Below are 18,779 nucleotides of genomic sequence, written 5' to 3'. Positions count from 1 at the left end.
ATGGACTTTGTCTTTTACCAAATAGGGCAATCTTCTGTGTACCACCCGTACCTTGTCACAACACAACTAATTGTTTCAAACGCATTAAGAAGGAACACCTGTTAATTTAAATGCATTCCAGGTGACTACCTTATGAAGCTGGTTGAGAGAATGCCAAGGGTGTGCAAGGCTGTAATCAAGGTAAAGGATGGCTACTTTGAAGAACCTTAAATATAAAATAAATGTAGATTTGTTAAACACATTTTTGGTTACTACATGATTCCATATGTTATTTCATAGTTTTGATATTTTCACTATTTTTCTACAATGTAAAAAATAAAGAGTAGGTGTCCAATCTTTTGACTGGTTATGTACATGGATGGACACTTTTCCCCTCTGTCACGAATACAATGAGCCTTATGTGTGTTCTCTTTTCGAATCCATCTGCATATTTGCAATCAAACGACAGGATTTTCTCCATCTCCTTAGCTATCATTCTCTAAATGCACTGTGCATTCCTCATTTCAAAACTCGGTCTTCCAGAAAGTGGAGAGCAACACTTAGTGAGGGAAAAAAGTATTTGATCCCCTGCTGATTTTGTACGTTTGCCCACTGACAAAGAAATGATCAGTCTATAATTTTAATGGTAGGTTTATTTGAACAGTGAGAGACAGAATAACAGCAAAAAAATCCAGAAAAACGCATGTCAAAAATGTTATGAATTGATTTGCATTTTAATGAGGGAAAGTATTTGACCCCTCTGCAAAGCATGACTTAGTACTTGGTGGCAAAACCCTTGTTGGCAATCACAGAGGTCAGACGTTTCTTGTAGTTGGCCACCAGGTTTGCACACATCTCAGTAGGGATTTTGTCCCACTCCTCTTTGCAGATCTTCTCCAAGTCATTAAGGTTTCGAGGCTGACGTTTGGCAACTCGAACCTTCAGCTCCCTCCACAGATTTTCTATGTGATTAAGGTCTGGAGACTGGCTAGGCCACTCCAGGACCTTAATGTGGTTCTTCTTGAGCCACTCCTTTGTTGCCTTGGCCATGTGTTTTGGGTCATTGTCATGCTGGAATACCCATCCACGACCCATTTTCAATGCCCTGGCTGAGGGAAGGAGGTTCTCACCCAAGATTTGACGGTACATGGCCCCGTCCATCGTCCCTTTTATGCGGTGAAGTTTTCCTGGGCCATTAGCATAAAAACACCCCCAAAGCATAATATTTCCACCTCCATGTTTGACGGTGGGGGTGGTGTTCTTGGGGTCATAGGCAACATTCCTCCTCCTCCAAACACGGCGAGTTGAGTTGATGCCAAAGAGCTCCATTTTGGTCTCATCTGACCACAACACTTTCACCCAGTTGTCCTTTGAATCATTCAGATGTTCATTGGCAAACTTCAGACGGGCATGTATATGTGCTTTCTTGAGCAGGGGGACCTTGCGGGCGCTGCAGGATTTCAGTCCTTCACAGCGTAGTGTGTTACCAATTGTTTTCTTGGTGACTATGGTCCCAGCTGCCTTGAGATCATTGACAAGATCCTCCCGTGTAGTTCTGGGCTGATTCCTTACCGTTCTCATGATCATTGCAACTCCACGAGGTGAGATCTTGCATGGAGCCCCAGGCCAAGGGAGATTGACAGTTCTTTTGTGTTACTTCCATTTGCGAATAATCGCACCAACTGTTGTCACCTTCTCACCAAGCTGCTTGGCAATGGTCTTGTAGCCCATTCCAGCCTTGTGTAGGTCTACAATCTTGTCCCTGACATCCTTGGAGAGCTCTTTGGTCTTGGCCATGGTGGAGAGTTTGGAATCTGATTGATTGCTTCTGTGGACAGGTGTCTTTTTATACCGATAACAAGCTGAGATTAGGAGCACTCCCTTTAAGAGTGTGCTCCTAATCACAGCTCCTTATCTGTATAAAAGACACCTGGAAGCCAGAAATCTTTCTGATTGAGAGGGGTCAAATACTTATTTCCTTCATTAAAATGCAAATCAATTTATAACATTTTTGACATGCGTTTTTCTGGATTTTTATGTTGTTATTCTCTCTCTCACTGTTCAAATAAACCTACCGTTAAAATTATAGACTGATCATTTCTTTGTCAGTGGGCAAACGTACAAAATCAGCAGAGGATCAAATACTTTTTTCCCTCACTGTATGCAGTTCTACTACGCTATATCTTTCATAAAAGCAACGTTAGAAAATATTACCTATACATACTGACCAGCTCATGTTATAGACGGAAGCGTGCTACATGGCAGACCAATCCAAACTCATTTCTCGGCATGTCCAGCCCACTCATTTTCGCAGCCAATCATGGCTAACGGATTGGTTGCTGGCTTTTTCTGTGGCTAAACCAACTAGGCTTGAAATTTTAAAATGTTTTATTACAAGTTTGTTATTAAGGTGCATGAAAGTTCACATGTTCCAGAAGGCATTTCTGCCAAAAATATGTTGTAATGGCTCTCCTGTGAAGTAGTGACGCGAAATATGCCTAGTTTCCTGAAACGAGTCACACACAGCTCAGTATTTGTATTTTTTTCATAGTCTTTTTTTGCTCATCTTTATCAAGGGTCTCAATCATTTTGGACCTGACTGTAGCTACTGTAGTATGTCAAAGATGTGTGCTAGAAAACCTTGGTAGAGCATGGGTGAAGTAGGCATTGTGGTGCTCATGAAAAAATGTTCAGCTTCAGACCAGCTTCTCACTTAAAACATTGTTTTTGTGTTTAATTATATCTATAGCCTGCATAGAACTGGCTCATTCTTTTTTTTCAATATGGGGGATTGAAGAAGAAAATCAAAACATACCAACTTGTCCATTGTACATTTAGTAGTGTATAAATGAGATCTTCGTTCATGGTCATGGAGACTGTAGAACTTTGGTACTTAACTTCAGGAGAACTATCTTGATGGGCTCTGTTAGGAATGTAACAGAGAAAAAACTGTCACCAAAGGTTTGTAAAGCCACTTTATTGGAATGTCCTGCTGTCCTTTCTCAAAATATATCTAGTTTAAACGTCATCCAGAATTCTTCACTTTAAATCGAAGATGCTTAATAATTATGGTATTACATATAGGTTTGAAGGGATATTGAACAAGCACTGTACTTAGCTGGTCATGGCACAATGTCCTTGTAATCCAGCTAGGAGGTTCTGTGTCATTTGCACCCAATCCTCCATTACAGTGACTTCTACAAACAAAACATGACAGACCAACATTAGTTGGATGTTAGACACTATAAATCCCCTTAAATTGGCTCGTCTGTGCTTGTCCTCCCTAACACATTTCAGTCTTCGTTGTGTACCATTAAGGAGTTAATGCAGATTATGATTTATATGTTTCGTAGTTAACAAGTCATCAATAGCGCCAAAGTCCAGTCACACATCCAGATGAAAAATATCATATTTCTTATGGAAATTGCCCGGATTGAGGGGAATTTTTTTCTCTCTCTTTTCTCAGAGCCCAGCGCAGATTTAAGATGTAAACAATCAATATTTTTCTCCGCTTATGAATTCTGCCTTTCATTTTGAAGCTGTTCTCCACAGCAGCTCTTCCCGAGCTTCTTGTGGATTGACTGAGTAAATAGACTTCTCCTTTTTTAGACACAAAGATGGGGCTTGCAGCCTCTAATGGATCAACCTCTACAGTCTCACTGTTGGGAGAGTGTTTATGGTGTGGCGTAATGGTGGTGGTGGAAGGGTGAAGGACTGAGTCACCAGAAGGGGAGAAGAGTCCTGGTTACTCCAACAGTGTTGTGATGGTTCTCTTACCCGGAGACATGAGCAACTGAAGCATTGAGAAATTGCAGTACAGTGTTCTCTGTCAGTGTGATAATCAACCAATTGCTGTGGTCAAAGCGATATATCAATTCATATGATTGTAATAAATCAGTTTTCATTTGTCAATAATGTGTGAATAATGCACTGTTGGTACACCAATTCCTAAATTATCTTACAAATATTTGTCTTTAATGGTATGTACAGTGCCGTCAAAGTATTCATACCCCTTGACTTATTTCACATTTTGGTGTTACAGCCGGAATTCAAAATGGATAAATATACAGTACCAGTCAAGTTGACACACCTCATTCAAGGGATTTTCTTTATTTTTTACTATTTTCTACATTGTAGAATAATAGTTAAGACCTCAAAACTATGAAATAACACATATGAAATCATGTAGTAACCAAAAAAGTGTAACAAATCAAAATGTGTTTTAGATTCTTCAAAGTAGCCACCCTTTGCCTTGATGACAGCTTTGCACACTCTTGGCCTTCTCTCAAACAGATTCATGAGGTAGTTACCTGGCATGCATTTCAATCAACAGGTGTGCCTTGTTAAAAGTTAATTTGTGTATTTGAGCCAATCAGTTGTGTTGTGACACAATAGGGTATACAGAAGATAGCCCTATTTAGTAAAAGACCAAGTCTATATTATGGCAAGCACAGCTCAAATAAGCAAAGAGAAATGACAGTCCATCATAACTTTGAGTCTGGGTAGTTCCATTTTTTTTATTTTTTTTTCCCACTATGTTCTTGGAAACTTTCAACACTCTAGAAATATTTGTATACCCTTCCCTAAGATCTATGCCTCATCACAAATCTCGGAGATCTATAGACAGTTCCTTGGACTTCATGGTATAGTCAACTGTGGGACCTTATTCAGGTGTGTTTCTTTCTAAATCATGTGCAAACAATTGAATTGGCCACAGTCTCCAAGTTGCAGTGACATCTCAAGGATCATCAAAGGAAATTGGATGCACCTGAGCTAAATTTGGCGTGTCATAGGAAAAGGGTATGAATACTTATGTAAATGTAGATATTTCTGTATTTCATTTTCAATAAAGGTGCAAAAATGTCAACTTGCTTTCGCTTTGTCATTATGGGGTATTATGTGTCGATTAGGTGAGAGAAAGAAAAAACAATTGAATCCATTTTGAATTCAGGCTGTAACACAACAAAATGTGGAATATGTCAAGGGGTATAAATACTTTCTGAAGGCACTGTATTACAGATGTAGGATCTTAATTTGATCACTCTGTTGCATTAAAACTTGTAGTCTATTTGAGATTTAAAAAGGCTTCTGAAGTTAATTTCCACTTTGAAATTTCAGACTTGATTTTCCCTTATTAAAAATCTATCAACCCCTTCAAAAATGTCCATTAATGACGCTAGATTATTTTCCTGCTGTAGCAAACTGGCTCAAATTAAGATCCTACATTTGTATGTGTGTGTGAATGTGTCTTGTAGTTTGTATTATTCATTTAAGCGAGCACTTCCTTTTGCTTATCTTGGGGTCCTCTCCAAAGCAGAGAAAGTCACCGTCCCACTGACAGTGATCAGTACTGTTAGACATGTCTGCCTGGAGTAAGGGCCTCGCAGGTCCTCTCTGTCCTCAGGGCTTATTTGATTGAGTGACTTGACTGAGAGGGGACTAAAGATAATAAGGGGGAAACATAAAAACATGGGGATATAATATCACCCCTCCCCCCCTCTCCCATCCACTCCCCATTCCTCCCAGTGCTGTCCTCACCCTTGTTTCAGGGCCTCAAGCCTATTCCACGCACCAGTGCAAACCTGAATTGACACGTGACACCCACACCCAAGTGATGCACTGACAAGAGGGCCTTGAATAGGTGACAGATTATTATATTTTTTCCAGACTGGCTTAAGTATGTAAAAGTCATGAAATTTTTATGAAATGCATTATGAATGCATCTAGTAGGCTTGTGTTTTTCCTCTGTTTTTTGGGGGGCTTTTTTCTCTGTTTCTTTTGGGGGGGGTTTCCTTTAAGAAACGAGTCTGGAGAGAGAGCGGGAAAGAATGGGAGAACTTTGACATCTACAGTTTTCCTTGACACTCAGTGGGTTTTCCCAGTTAGCTCAATGTGTTTACCCTGCGATGAAATCTGTAAATGGAAACAATGATTCCCCCATCGAATTGCATTTCTCTTGCTCTTGCTTAAGTGCTTCTAATGGGGAGCATGCAAAAGAAAAAGAAACTGCTTTTGGTCTTTGCGACCGACAATTTTGTCGTTTCTCGGCTGGTTTTGAAGCCTGCGGAGGAATCTTGCTGTGGCCTTGATCAAAATTACACTGTAGAGGATGAATTAAGGATTTGTTCATTTATCCCAGAGGTTGGTCGCCATCAGAGCATCAACTCACACCCACAGTGAAACTAAACACTTCTGTTTTATTTGGCTTCTGATGCACTTATTTGTACTTTTTTGTGTTTACATCTTTACACAATTTATTGACATCACTTGGTAGATAAAATTGGAATTGCTCACATGTTGCGCTCAAAATGTGATTTAAGTCAGAATTCTGGGTATCGCTTCATTCCGCAGTCTTGTTTCAGCTGGTATTTACTTGGTAAGAAGTTATTTGATAATGTATACTTGTTGGTACAAAACATTTCAACTCCCAATACCAAATGGTACAAGGGGGTATTAGTTTATAATTCCAAGGAAACCAAAATGTGAATGTTAGGTCATTTGTAATTGCTAAGCTAATACCAGGTGAAAGGTGGACTGTAAAATAAAGTATAGCCTAATCGGTAAATCACTTCATGTCTTGTCATTTGATTTCAGTGGTTTATAGGTTTTGTTTCAACTCCTAATTTAAGCTTAGAATGAAATTCTTATTCATGTGAGTAGTTAAAAACCTAGAGCTAAGATCGTTTCTTATGTGTTGTAATACATGTGGAATAGATGGTGAAGTGAAGTATATCCATATGGAATTACTGCAACCTGTAACAGTTACTCCAAACATTAATGAGACAGGTATTCACATGCATATTGCTTGCACTGTGTTTTATAATATGAATGTTCCCTTAGACTAGCACTATGCCCTGGCGAACTTAACATCTTAGGATGAGTATCTGACGTTGTTGTCTGTGTCCTTTCTATGGCTTGTTGAAATCCATGTGAAAGAGGTGAACGAGACCCCCGTTAACCCTCAATTGGCCATTTCTCATAGTTCGGAGAACTGGTCTGAATTCCGCCACGAAATCGGTGGATTCCCATCGCACCGGGAAGTGTGTAGGGAAGTTCACAAGGGCACATGTTGGAATGGCTCTGCTGGAAGAGACCTACGGACCTCATCTGCATTTGAATGCGGTCTGATCAGTGAAATAAGACAGTATACATAGATATATAGAGTTAATGATGGGACTAAGCCCCTATGCGTGCTGCTGTATTCGTATGGTAATAAGGGAGCCTGGAGGCATTCAGTCCAGACAATGGTCACGTTACTTCGAAGAAAGGCGAGGGACAGAGGAAATCTTCTGTGCATTTCCATAGACGGATGCATTTGGGCACGCACACACAAACAATAACAGTCCGACGATATACGGGCCCACATCTCTTCCTTTGTGTCTAACTTTATACCTTTTTTAGATGACACTCAGAGAATAGACATCAAACAACGATGAATCATAAATCGAGGTCAAAAGAGAACACTCTCCAATTCGGAGAAAGGGTTAAAAGTGAAGGTCTTTTTAAAAAAAGAAAAAGACAGATTCACGCAAAAGAAAAGAGAAAATATTCTCAGTGGAGGGTTCAGTGAACCATATGTAGGTAGCCACAGGCTAATGGGCCGATTGGTCCCTGGCTCGCCAGGTATCCCGTACCGTGTGCCCCCCCCGAAATCCCTCATCCATTCCCCTCTAATCTCACCTTTTTCTCTGGCGCTGACCCGGGGAGGCCCACTTTTATTCCCCACTGCACGCCAGAAGCCAGCGTTGTGATCCGAGCGGGCCCCGCTCTGGTTCCTCTCGCCCGGCTGCCTCCCCGACGGCTCTCCTCTATTGATTTCTGCACTGCTGTCTGTGTGTTTGCACCACCGACGCCCGGGCCTGGCTCTCCTCTCCTCTCCCTCTTCCCTCATACAACCCGGGATTCATGTACTGGGAGAAGAAGAGAAAGAGAGAGAGAGAGAGAGAGAGAGAGAGAGAAAGAGCGGGGGAGGGAAAAAAGAAGCCAGGCTTTTGATTTTTCATTAGAACTGCTTCCGTATTTTAATATTGGGTTTAATCGGCCCTCATGCCTTAAAGAAATAACCATTGAGAGACGATTCCCCGGCCTTCAAAAAGTATATGCCGTTTCTTCAATCAAAGCCCCTTGAATTTGCTCTTTTGTTTAGAGTTCAGTTGCGATCGTTTTTTTTCCCTCCTCTCTCGCTCACCCTCTTGCTTTGCGGGTAGAGTCGTTAGGCTTATTGACTGATCTCGACTCTACTTAAACAATAGAAACGACTTTGACAGGAGAATCTAGCTCACGTATTACAGTGGTGGAAGCGTAAAAGACCCCCATCGTAACAATATACCATTAAACAAAGGCTATCCCTTAACATCACATTTTTACATCACAATATGACATATTGTAACATAATATGATGTAATATTATATTATATAAATATTGTGTAATGTTGCCTGGTTAAGTACAAATTATTTTCAATGTAATCCATTTAAACGTTGAAAGTGCGAGTCTGACCCATTTCGTTATATGTTTCCTGTATGTACTTAGTATTTATGGACATACACAATATTATTTCCTGCTGAAATGACATGAAGGCCCTTTGAAATGGATTGAGTGCACGTTGTCATATGGGACAATTCCTCCACCCTCAGCCCAGTTTAAATGTGTGTATAGCTCCTCTGCTATTGTTTTCCTTGGTCATTTGAGTTTGTTTGTGTTTCTGTTGTAGCGCTGGTGAGATTCATTTATTCTTTTCATGGCTGTGAAACACAATGCCTTGTGTGTTTTTAAAGCCACAAAAGCACCAACCTGTGCACTAATGAGAGGCCCCGTGCTGATATCTACGGCTTAGGTTCCCTACTACTGTTGCAGTCATATTAAGAAAACACACAGGCCAGTGTGTGCGCGCACACACACACACAGAACGTGCACACACACAAGCTCGCAAGGCCCTTTATTCCACATAAACACATACACACAAGTACACACTCCCTCTGATGATAGACAGTAGTGGATTTGATGAAACCAAAAATCAAAACAAAGGCACAGAAAACCCCTCCTGTGACAATCTCAATTGTCGCCTGCTTGCCTTTATCTGAAAATGTATCAAATGCACCAAAAAGAAGCACTTACTTAATTGAACAACCTCTGCCAATTTGTTTGTCTTAAAGGAGAGGAGGTGACACAAAAACAACAATTGTGTGTGTGTGAGAGCTGTTCTTTGTGCCAGTGGAGTGTTAAACCCCCTGCCAGGATGAGATGCATTATTGAAGACGCTGTTGTGATACTTCTGCCTGCTTAAAGATCTCTGCTTCCTTTTTAACGCCGCGCCACCCTCAGCCACCTCTGCCCCGCTTCTGGGGAACTAGAAAAGAACCACTATCACCTGAGAACATATCACAGGGACACAATAATAGGAACTAGGAAGTGATGTCGCGTTTTCAGTTTTTGTGCGCTTGTGGTTTTCTTTTGTCTACTTTGTGGCCACGTTTTACTAAGGTTTTTAATAGGATAGTAGTGGTATTAATGATAACAATACAGTCATAACAATTGAGTGTTATTGTTGATAAATATTTTGTTATATATTTTATTCTATGTCGATTCCTCTTCAACAGTATGTGGAGCTGATTAGTAGCAAATCAAAGGTTAAATGACAATTTGCAGCTGACACCGAGTCGTGGCAAAAGTGCCATTTAAGTACTTTTTTTGTTGTTGTAAATAGCCTGCCGCTCTCCCACTGGTGAGAAAGATGTAATGAAACACACTTTTGTAAATTCAATATCGTTAATTACTCTTCACGCCACGCCACCAGCCGTGTGCTCGGGATGAAAAGAATGAGTGGAAAAGTGGAGGGAAAAGCGTCTGCAGAGTAACTTCAGGGCCCCTCATTACACCCTGCCCCTGGGTATTTTTACGCCTTTTATATCCCTTTTAATGAACTGTTTACGTTTTTCAGCTTTCCAGGCACCACAATTATTTGCACGCCCTTGTCGCTTGTTGCAACGGGTATAGAGAGAGGAGGCTAGTTGGGGCGGCACCCCAAAAAAAACTTGTTTACCAATGAAGATCAGTTTATTTGGTTGAAATGATTCTGATAGTTTTAAGAGGAGAACTTTTGAAAACATTTTTAAAGGTGACTAATGTCAATTGGGTCTATAAACCAAGGGTGTTGAAATTATTGTCCACTTCAGCCTAATGTTCATGTAAGTGAAGTAGTGGTTTGTTTGTTCAGAATTATTATTTTACTGAAAAGTAATGATATATATATCTAGTCATTCATGCAGGTATGTAAACAGAAATGGTATTAAAACACTTTTATATTTTTTGTCATAATTGCATGAATATAATTTCCAGCTCTGATATTGTTCTTGATTAGCATATCTTACAGTAGGAGTTATTATGCACGCATATATAATTATGTTTGGATGGGTTGAAGAAACTCTTTCTTCTCCCGTCGATGTCAACAGAGGTTAGACACGTGTGTTTTTTGACAGGACACCAAAACCTCCATCTCGCATTTGACGATATGTGTAGAGTTTTAAAAAGAAGACGGCCACTTTGCATAAAGATAGATCTTTGTACTTTTGTGCTTCCGGGAATAGAAGCAAATTCTCACCCAAGATTAGAAAAAGTGACAAAAGAAAGACCTTTCAAAAGGATAAAGAAAGATGTATTTTCTATGGCAATAAGGTATCTTATGAACGTGCTCATTCTTTTTAGATTACAAAGCCTCGTCGCCTGGTTTCATGTTCCTTTAGTCATTTACATTTTTCCCGCTCCATCTTTAACACACTAACTAGGATGAGAAACTTTCGATATTGTCTTTCTGAACAGTTCTTTTGCGGTTTGTTTTCTTTTTTTCTTTTAAATAACTACTATTTAGACCTTTTTTTGGAGATTTTTGGAACCACCTTAGTTATTATAGACCATGATATACCCCGATCAAATATATAGATCTTTCTCAATAAAAGTCTGATCTCAAAAGTCACACATGACAAAACATTATCAAATGAAGATAGCCTTTTGAGGTGCACTTATTTGCATAACACCCCAACCGGTAATCAAAGTCTATCAATGGGTGAGGCAGTCAATATTGCACAGCTGCTCTTGTTTTACATCAAATGAACAGGAAATAATCACTCTAAGGGTTATGGGGTTTTTTTTTCCAGAGGGGGGAATTCAAACCATAAGTAAATGGGTAGGGAGCAGCAGTAGTCTTTGGTTCAGTCGCATTTGCAGTTCTTTTTATTGTCTGTTTTATTTGTGCTGCGTTCATCGTGGAAACTGTTGATACTCTTGGCAGTAACAAACAGCTATTTAGAAATACCAAAAAAACTGCGGGGTTTGAAGAAGACGTCAGGCTCTGCGTACTCAAATCAAGCCTTCTCCCTGGCTTCTAGTCTCAATTACTGGCAACCCGTCTTTCCTCTAAGTTACACTGCGGCTCTTTAAGATGACGCTCCACTAAAATGAGATGTGGGTGTTATCCCGGCAAAACATGACTCGACGCTGTCTGCCTGTTCCAGATTGATGTTTGTCTTTGTACTCACACTAACAACATGCCTTAACTTTGTCATAACCTGCACATTTGGAAGAAAGGCTAATTATACTTCCAGTTAGGAGTAGAATTAATCCTGTCCAAAATCTGTTAATGATGTATTTGAATAATTTAGTTTGCAAAAATGGATTGTTCAAATCACAGAAGAGGGGAAAAAAATACAGTAGATGCTCGCAAAAAAAGGTATCAACACTTCATGTGCAACAATGATGCAAATGTTGTCATTTGGATTGTGAAGGCATTCGATTGTATTTGTGCGTATTCTATGGCGGTGCTGTGTTTTTGATTTGGGTCATTGTGTATTCCGCTGTTCCCCGCAGTCGTTCCTTCGGTGGTTAGCATAGGTCCCCGTGGCTCAGTTGATGCCTGTAAAGTGTGTTGTTTGGGGGCTTCTCTTTATCTAATGGTTTTTCGCTTGTCGCCCTGGTCAATCAGCTTCCCAGACAACTCGGTAATTACTCCTGTGGCTGTGTCCCTCACTGTCACAATAACAACACAAATCACTTCCCTGATGGCTTTCCACTCACTGGTCAAGTTTACGGGAAATAAAAAAAATAAAAACGGGGTGACGCATATATTTATATATTTTTCTCTACTTTATTTCAATGAATGATTTAGAGATTTGATTCTTATTTCTTCAAAAATACTGTAGCACTGTTACTATATTTGTTAAACAATGTGATTTTTAGATTGAGCTTCTAAATACAAATTCTAAACAGGAAATAGACAAAATATTTGCCAAAAGCAGGCGTCTCGAAAGATCTTAGGATAGATGTACCAATTTTTAGGCCCATATTTCCCTGTGATTTTGCTCTCCTCACACTGCCCACACAGAAGTCCTGTCAAGGCAGAAAGAGAAGAAAAGACGAGGAGGCTTAGTAAACAGCTTCTCTTTCTCCGCTGTTGTGTATTTAGTTTGGAGGGCATTTGAAGCGGGCGCTTTTTCTGTTGGTGTCTGTAAACAAGCGCTACACAGGGCCTGCTCCTTCAGCAACGGAGGTGGTACACTGAAGAGTGTTTGTCATTTTTTTTTGGGGGGGGGGGGACATGGCATTCCCTCTCCCACCCCTTCTGAAGAGGAGAGGGATCCCAAATCTGATGGAACGCCAATGGGTGATGAATTATTCCCTGTCTAAGTCCCAGTATCGGCATTATCACAGAGCCTGCCACTGCACTGTGCTGACAGCAGTGACAGCCCCCAGAAAAGATTTAGCGCTGACGAGTGATACTTTCCTTGTACGTCTCCCGCCCCCTGCCCCTGCCCCTGTGCCAGAGCCCTCCGTAGTTGGTTTTATTCTTCAGATTGTGTTTATTTAAGTGGGAAAGGGGGACATCTCTACAATTTCAGTGGTACGAGATCACTTCGCAAGTGTGCCCACACGCACAACCGCAGGTGCCTTGCCTTTTTTTGACAGTCGGGTCCATTAGGGGGCTCTCGTGCTTAAGAAATGCCTGTTATGTTTTTCCAAGACAACTCCACTAAGGCTTATCCCCCCCCCACCCCCACCCCCCACTGTTTTCTCTTTCTCCCCTCTTCTGTTCTCTCCTCTTCTGTCTTCTTCTCCTTCCTCTTCCTCCTCCCCCTGCAGAAAAGGTCACGTATCGCCTACAGTGATGAGGTGCGGAACGAGCTCCTGGGGGAAGACGCCGGCTCCTCGGAGAGTCAGGTAAGGTGCTAATCAAGCCCCTCAGGTCCCCAGTGTGGGTGGCTGGCCCTGGGTGTGAAAGGGTCAGGGCCTCCTGGGGGCACCTCCTAGGGCCACCAGGGCCACCGCAGCATTGGCACTAAGTCATGCAGAAGGAACACTGTTTAATGCAAAGCTGCCCAGGGTCTGAATGGGCTCCAGGCCTGGGCCCAGCATCTGGGCAACGCCAGATTGGGGCAACCCCCCCCCCCCCCCACAGCTGTTCTCCAGCCGTCTGTGTACTTATCCTCCACCAACACACTATCAGCCGCACACAAACACACAACCAACCTGCTCCCCACAAACGGTGTCTTTCACACTCCTTTAAACACCAGGGGTGGCGAAACCACTCGATGCAGACACTCAGGATAAATAGGATTCTCAGGTTCAATGTTTATAAGCGTTAGTATCAAAAAGTCACTGACAGTTTTTATATTTTACTCGTTATAGTTTGTTGCAAGTGATATTGAAAATCGTAGAATTTTATATTATAATTCTATGCAATTACAGTTGAAAATGTATTCAAATTCATGAAAAGATGTATGGTGAGTTTTGTAATGAACATTGAAATGTCATTTAACGTTTTATTTAAACTGTGACGGAGTTCAATACAATGGATTACAAACAACAGATAAAAAGCAAATTAGCCATATTTTTTCCCATTGTCACAAAATTATAAGACATGGGAAATGAACAATGCCTTAAAAAACTGTGTTGATTCAGTCATATTGAATATGAGAGAGGAAAAACAAAAGCAAACATCTTAAATAGTGATCTTAATTGCCCAAAATATGCCACATGTTCTTTTAAACTTTGATTGTTTTGAATTATGTCTGAAGTGCTGCATCAAGAAAACACCCCAACAGCTACACAAACCATCTTTTTAACACTTGACGTGGTGCCTATATCTCACCTGCACAGCTGCCACTCACAAACAGACACTCACAACTCTGACCAGCATCCTTTGACAAATTATATATTACCTTAAATGATCCTGTCAGCTTTGCAATAGTCGCTGTGCATCTCAGTCACACACAAACAAACACACACAAACACAGAGGGAGAAATATGCACATGTGCACATTTAGTCCCTCAGTACTTTGTAAAAGTACAGTGAGATGGTCTGCAGTTGAGCGGAGCTAAATAAAGTTGTCTCGTCTTTTTTATTTTTTTTGATAGCTTCCTTATTACCATTTCAATGATGACCCATGCACTGCACATCTTGCAAACATATGTATCGCTAGCCGAGATGTGTAATTGATATGCATATTCCCTGCAAATTAGTGAGACACAGAAGTGACTCTGACATTTTATACAGGAGTTGGAAGTGGATTTGCTGCCAGAACTGTCACATTCAAGACGGTGATGGTTCCTATCAAAATCTTGTCAAAGGGAAAAGAAAAAAGAATATGACCCACATTTCAAATATATATATATTTCCCTTTCATTAAAAACAATTGATGATGAACCCCATTATTGAAATGATTATTCATAGACCTAAGAATATTTTTCATAGGATAATAATTTGTTTAAACAATGGAACCACCCTGATGAGCTCATCTAGAAGGACAATATTATGATGCATGCATTTTAAGTTGTTTTTAGTCTGTTCTGCTGCTTTGTTGAACAATGATACCATTATTTGAAATGATATCACCTCCCTACTATTAAATCGCTGAGTGAATGTTTCTTGAAGTACATTTTAAGATAATTCATTTGTCCAGCCTTCAAGTAATCCCATTTTGTTTGTAGAGCGCTAACATGTCAAGGAATGTTGTTGTAGTTTAATTATAATACACTTGTCTATGTTTTGTCATTCAGCCATAAATTCAATATCCTCCATGGTTCTCACAAAACCTTCTATTTTCTCAAGTGATTTAATAACCCTCAAGGACGGACGGAAAGCACGGGGAGGCAAATTGTCCCTGAACCAAAGGGAAAAAAGTCCACATTTAGTAAGACAAATTTAGTAAACATGTATAAGCAAATAAAAATGAAATACAAAATACAACAGTTATTCAAGAAATAAATGGGGATTTATAGATCTAGAACAAACTTATGGCATCTTTAAACCCTTGTATTGCTCAGTAACCATAGACCTGTGGTTTGGTGTATACCTATTCCTTAAATAGTTGCTTCAGAATCTTGAATGCTCAAAGCATAACATTTGTACTATAAGTTGAGTCAGTATCAGAATTCTAATATTTGTACATTGTAAAACAGACATTGTCTCTCACACACACACACACACACACACACACACACACATTTTTCTATTTACCATGGTGCCATATTTACCTCATTTCCATTTAAAAAACTTCTGGAGATAACACTTGGTCTTGCTGTGAGTGGAGTGCTCGGAACTTCATTTTTTTTTTTTTTTTTTGATCGAACAAGACGGGAGCGATAGAGAGGATGGGAAAGATGGGGGAGCTTGGGCAAGTCGGTCAATTTAATTCCTGACGATCTGAAAGAGTTCAGGATCATTTCATATAGCTCTGGCTAAACGGATCATTACCAGTCACAAATCTATTCGTTACATGGCAAGGATTTATAGCTAAATAAATAGGGAGTTCTGAAAATGGAGTGTTGGCCCTGCGATAATGGCTAAAGGACGATTTAATAGAGTTGGGCATTTATTCGTTATCTGTATGCGGACAGAGACTGAAATGGCGCTATCACTCTTTTTTTTTTAATAACGTGGTAGTCTACCGTTGCACTTTTTTTTCTCCCCTTTCTCACTCGGCATGCAACTCACATACACACACACACACACACCCTACCGCACACGAACACTCTACGGAATAGTTTCGATTTCAGTCACAGCAGAAGGCTTGGCCACAAGAGATTGTGCTGGTTTGAGCCGGCATGGACCAGATTTTACAGGCTACAAAGGAAGCAGATTACCACTTGTATCGAATTCCGTATTGAATAAAAAAATCTTTGTTTGAAAAATCTGCTGATTATCATAACAGAAAAATTGCAGCAGTGCAATTTTGAATACTGGCTGGCATTACAAAAACACAGGGAAAGGCGCTCACGAAGCCGTAATTATAACATTTACAGTTTTCTGTGTTTAACACTTTATTTCTCTCAAGCAAAACTAGCGTTGTGGGTTACGTTTGAAAAGAATGGTAAAGATTGATGAAAAAAAGAGAATGCCAAGCACAAAACCCCTATATATATATATATATATATATATATATATATATATATATATATAGTTTCAGCAAATCCTCCACGAGGACTTACAATCGGCCAAGCAGCACAAATAAGATGGAACAAGTTTTGTTTGGTTCTCATTGAATTGGAGGGAAGGGCTGCGGCGAGTGATCGGCAGCTCTGGCTGGCCTGTTCAAACCCTAAATAGCCACATATGTAGTGTAGTTTTAAACTTCAGCCTCCTCAATAATGCGTTCAACGCAGGGGGCTGTGACCTTCGAAATAAAGGACAGTTTCCAGTCTGAAAGTGGCCCTTTTTCTCACCAAAAGAAAGGGTGAAGAAAATCGTATTTCTTTGCAATGTTTTTTTTTTCTCCATTTGTTAGCCTGTCGCTGCCAAGTTCCTCAAGGCCAGTGGCTCACTAAAATGAAGCTCTCAGCAGACGAACATTAAGCCCTTTTTACTTTTGCATATTTTCTTTCGTTCTATCACGTGTCTGAGCTACTATATGGCTTGATAGCGGGCTGGAACACATTTATTCTCTGACTTTTTGGACATTTTCATCGTGTTTCCTTTTTTAAACTCTGTTTACAGAATTACAATAATAAATTATGATATTTGTTATTGGAAATCCTTTCCTAATTTATTTGGGGAAAGCTGATTTAAAGTACATACAAGTATTTAAACAACAATTGGACATTTTACTTTGAATTAAGGTGGTAAGAACTGTGATATTCTGTATATTTAAAATAAATTCACTCTTTTTAAGTATAGTTGGCTACAATTGTATATAGCCATATATTAGCTAAAAATATATATGTTATTATTGAACAGAGACAATTATACTGATGGAGCCACTCCAGATATGGCTGTGTATATTTTCTCTCACTCTCTCAAATCCTAATAGACACCCATCAGAGTAGAATGTAACATTAGAGTTACACCGACATAATTGTGCTTAAATTGCTCATCCATTTTTACCGACTGGGTGGCTGCGTCTAACTCTTCGGGGTGAGCACATTTCAGAAAACGCTTAAGCGTGGAGGAGCCTAGCCTGTCGCTCCTGACGACCGTGGCCACGACAACCAATAGTTTAACATCAATCCCACCACCGAGCCTCTTCTTTCTTCTCGACAATCCCGTTGTATCATTTATGATCCAAGTCCTCCTGCCTCTTTTCTGATAGCAAATGATTTCAAACTAGCAAAATTCAAAATGACCACCACATACAAAGTGAGATTAGAGGAGAGTAATAGTGGCCCTGAGCCTCCCTTCAGATCTGCTAACCTTTTAATCTCGCTCAAGAAATGGAGATAAAAAAAAAATCACCTGCAACGGATGACAAATTAAGAAACCTGTCCTTCCCCTCCTGTACTAATTGATGTTGTGTTCTCCATGTCTTTCCCCTACATAAAGAACAGGTTGTGGCAGAAGCATCCTTTTTAATGGTGTTTTAAGCTTGATTAAGCTCGAATTTAATCGTTTCTCTCCTCCAATGTCTGTGTCTCTATTAAAGATAAGGTAACAACAGTAGGACATGGGGATGTTTTCTATTTACTCTGCTTGAACACTCTTTTCATCAAAAATGAATAACTAATGCGAAGATTCATTTTTCATGACTCCCAGTTGTCCTAATAATAAACTCTGCCTTTATGTATACACAGCAGGTATCTGTATTGCAATATATAAGGAACGTGACATATTGACAATGTGTCACCAATGATGGACACATTGGAAACAATGGATTGGCTCTACATTTCACAATCTAAAATAAAAAAAGGCATGTCTTTTTTAACTATTTGGACAGGGATATATAAAATAGAGATATTCCCTCTATCAAGCTTCTATGCATACTGTACCCAAACTGTATTTTCCTACTGTACAGAGTGGGATCTATTTTCTTCTCCCTTTTTGACACATCAAGTGTTGTGATGTGACTTCCTTGATGGTGCTAGTTTAGACACTGCGAGTCGAGCAATCCATTCCCTCTCTTTGTCTAATGTGACAGCGAGAGAACTTGATCTTTGTTTGTTCAAAAAAGTCTGCATGAGTCTCGTGTTTAGCTTCGTTTAATGTGTTTGTCTGTGATTTCTAAATGCTAAACATGCAAACGGATAAATCGTCAAGGTTAATTCGGTACCCAGCCACATGACTGATCTGCTTCCTGCCATGTCTTTTTCTTTTTATCTTTCTCTCGCTCCCTCCCTCTATTTCTCTCGCTCTCTCTTTGCTTTCACATGGCAGTTGATAAAGTTACGTGAAGAGGTAAGTGCCTCTCTGCCTTTCCCGTTTTTAGATTCCTTTTCGTCTGAATTTCTGTGCCCTCATCTCTGCAGCCATAAGGCCTAGGCTATTTGTGAGGCTCTTATGAGCCTTTAGGGGGATAAATTCTATGAAAGCCATTTTCTGTAA

General features: G+C 40.1%; 1 protein-coding gene across 6 annotated transcripts in view; it reads left to right on the top strand.

The window, feature by feature from the left end:
- LOC106589328 (vesicle transport through interaction with t-SNAREs homolog 1A-like) overlaps window positions 1–18,779 on the top strand; it is a 172,156-nt gene that overhangs the window by 29,000 nt on the left and 124,377 nt on the right. For 3 of the 6 annotated variants that reach the window (XM_014179168.3, XM_014179169.3, XM_014179172.3), the window contains exons 4-5: window positions 13,109–13,186; window positions 18,612–18,632. In XM_014179168.3, the coding sequence (XP_014034643.3) occupies window positions 13,109–13,186; window positions 18,612–18,632 (99 nt within the window). The remainder of the gene's footprint in view (window positions 1–13,108; window positions 13,187–18,611; window positions 18,633–18,779) is intronic. The other 3 variants (XM_014179170.3, XM_014179171.3, XM_014179173.3) reach the window with 1 other exon arrangement.

The sequence above is a fragment of the Salmo salar genome, chromosome 28, assembly GCF_965601325.2.
Source record: "Salmo salar chromosome 28, fSalSal1, whole genome shotgun sequence".
Taxonomy (NCBI): domain Eukaryota; kingdom Metazoa; phylum Chordata; class Actinopteri; order Salmoniformes; family Salmonidae; genus Salmo; species Salmo salar.
Note: the sequence above shows the minus strand (reverse complement) of the source record. Positions and strands in the feature narration are given on the sequence as shown.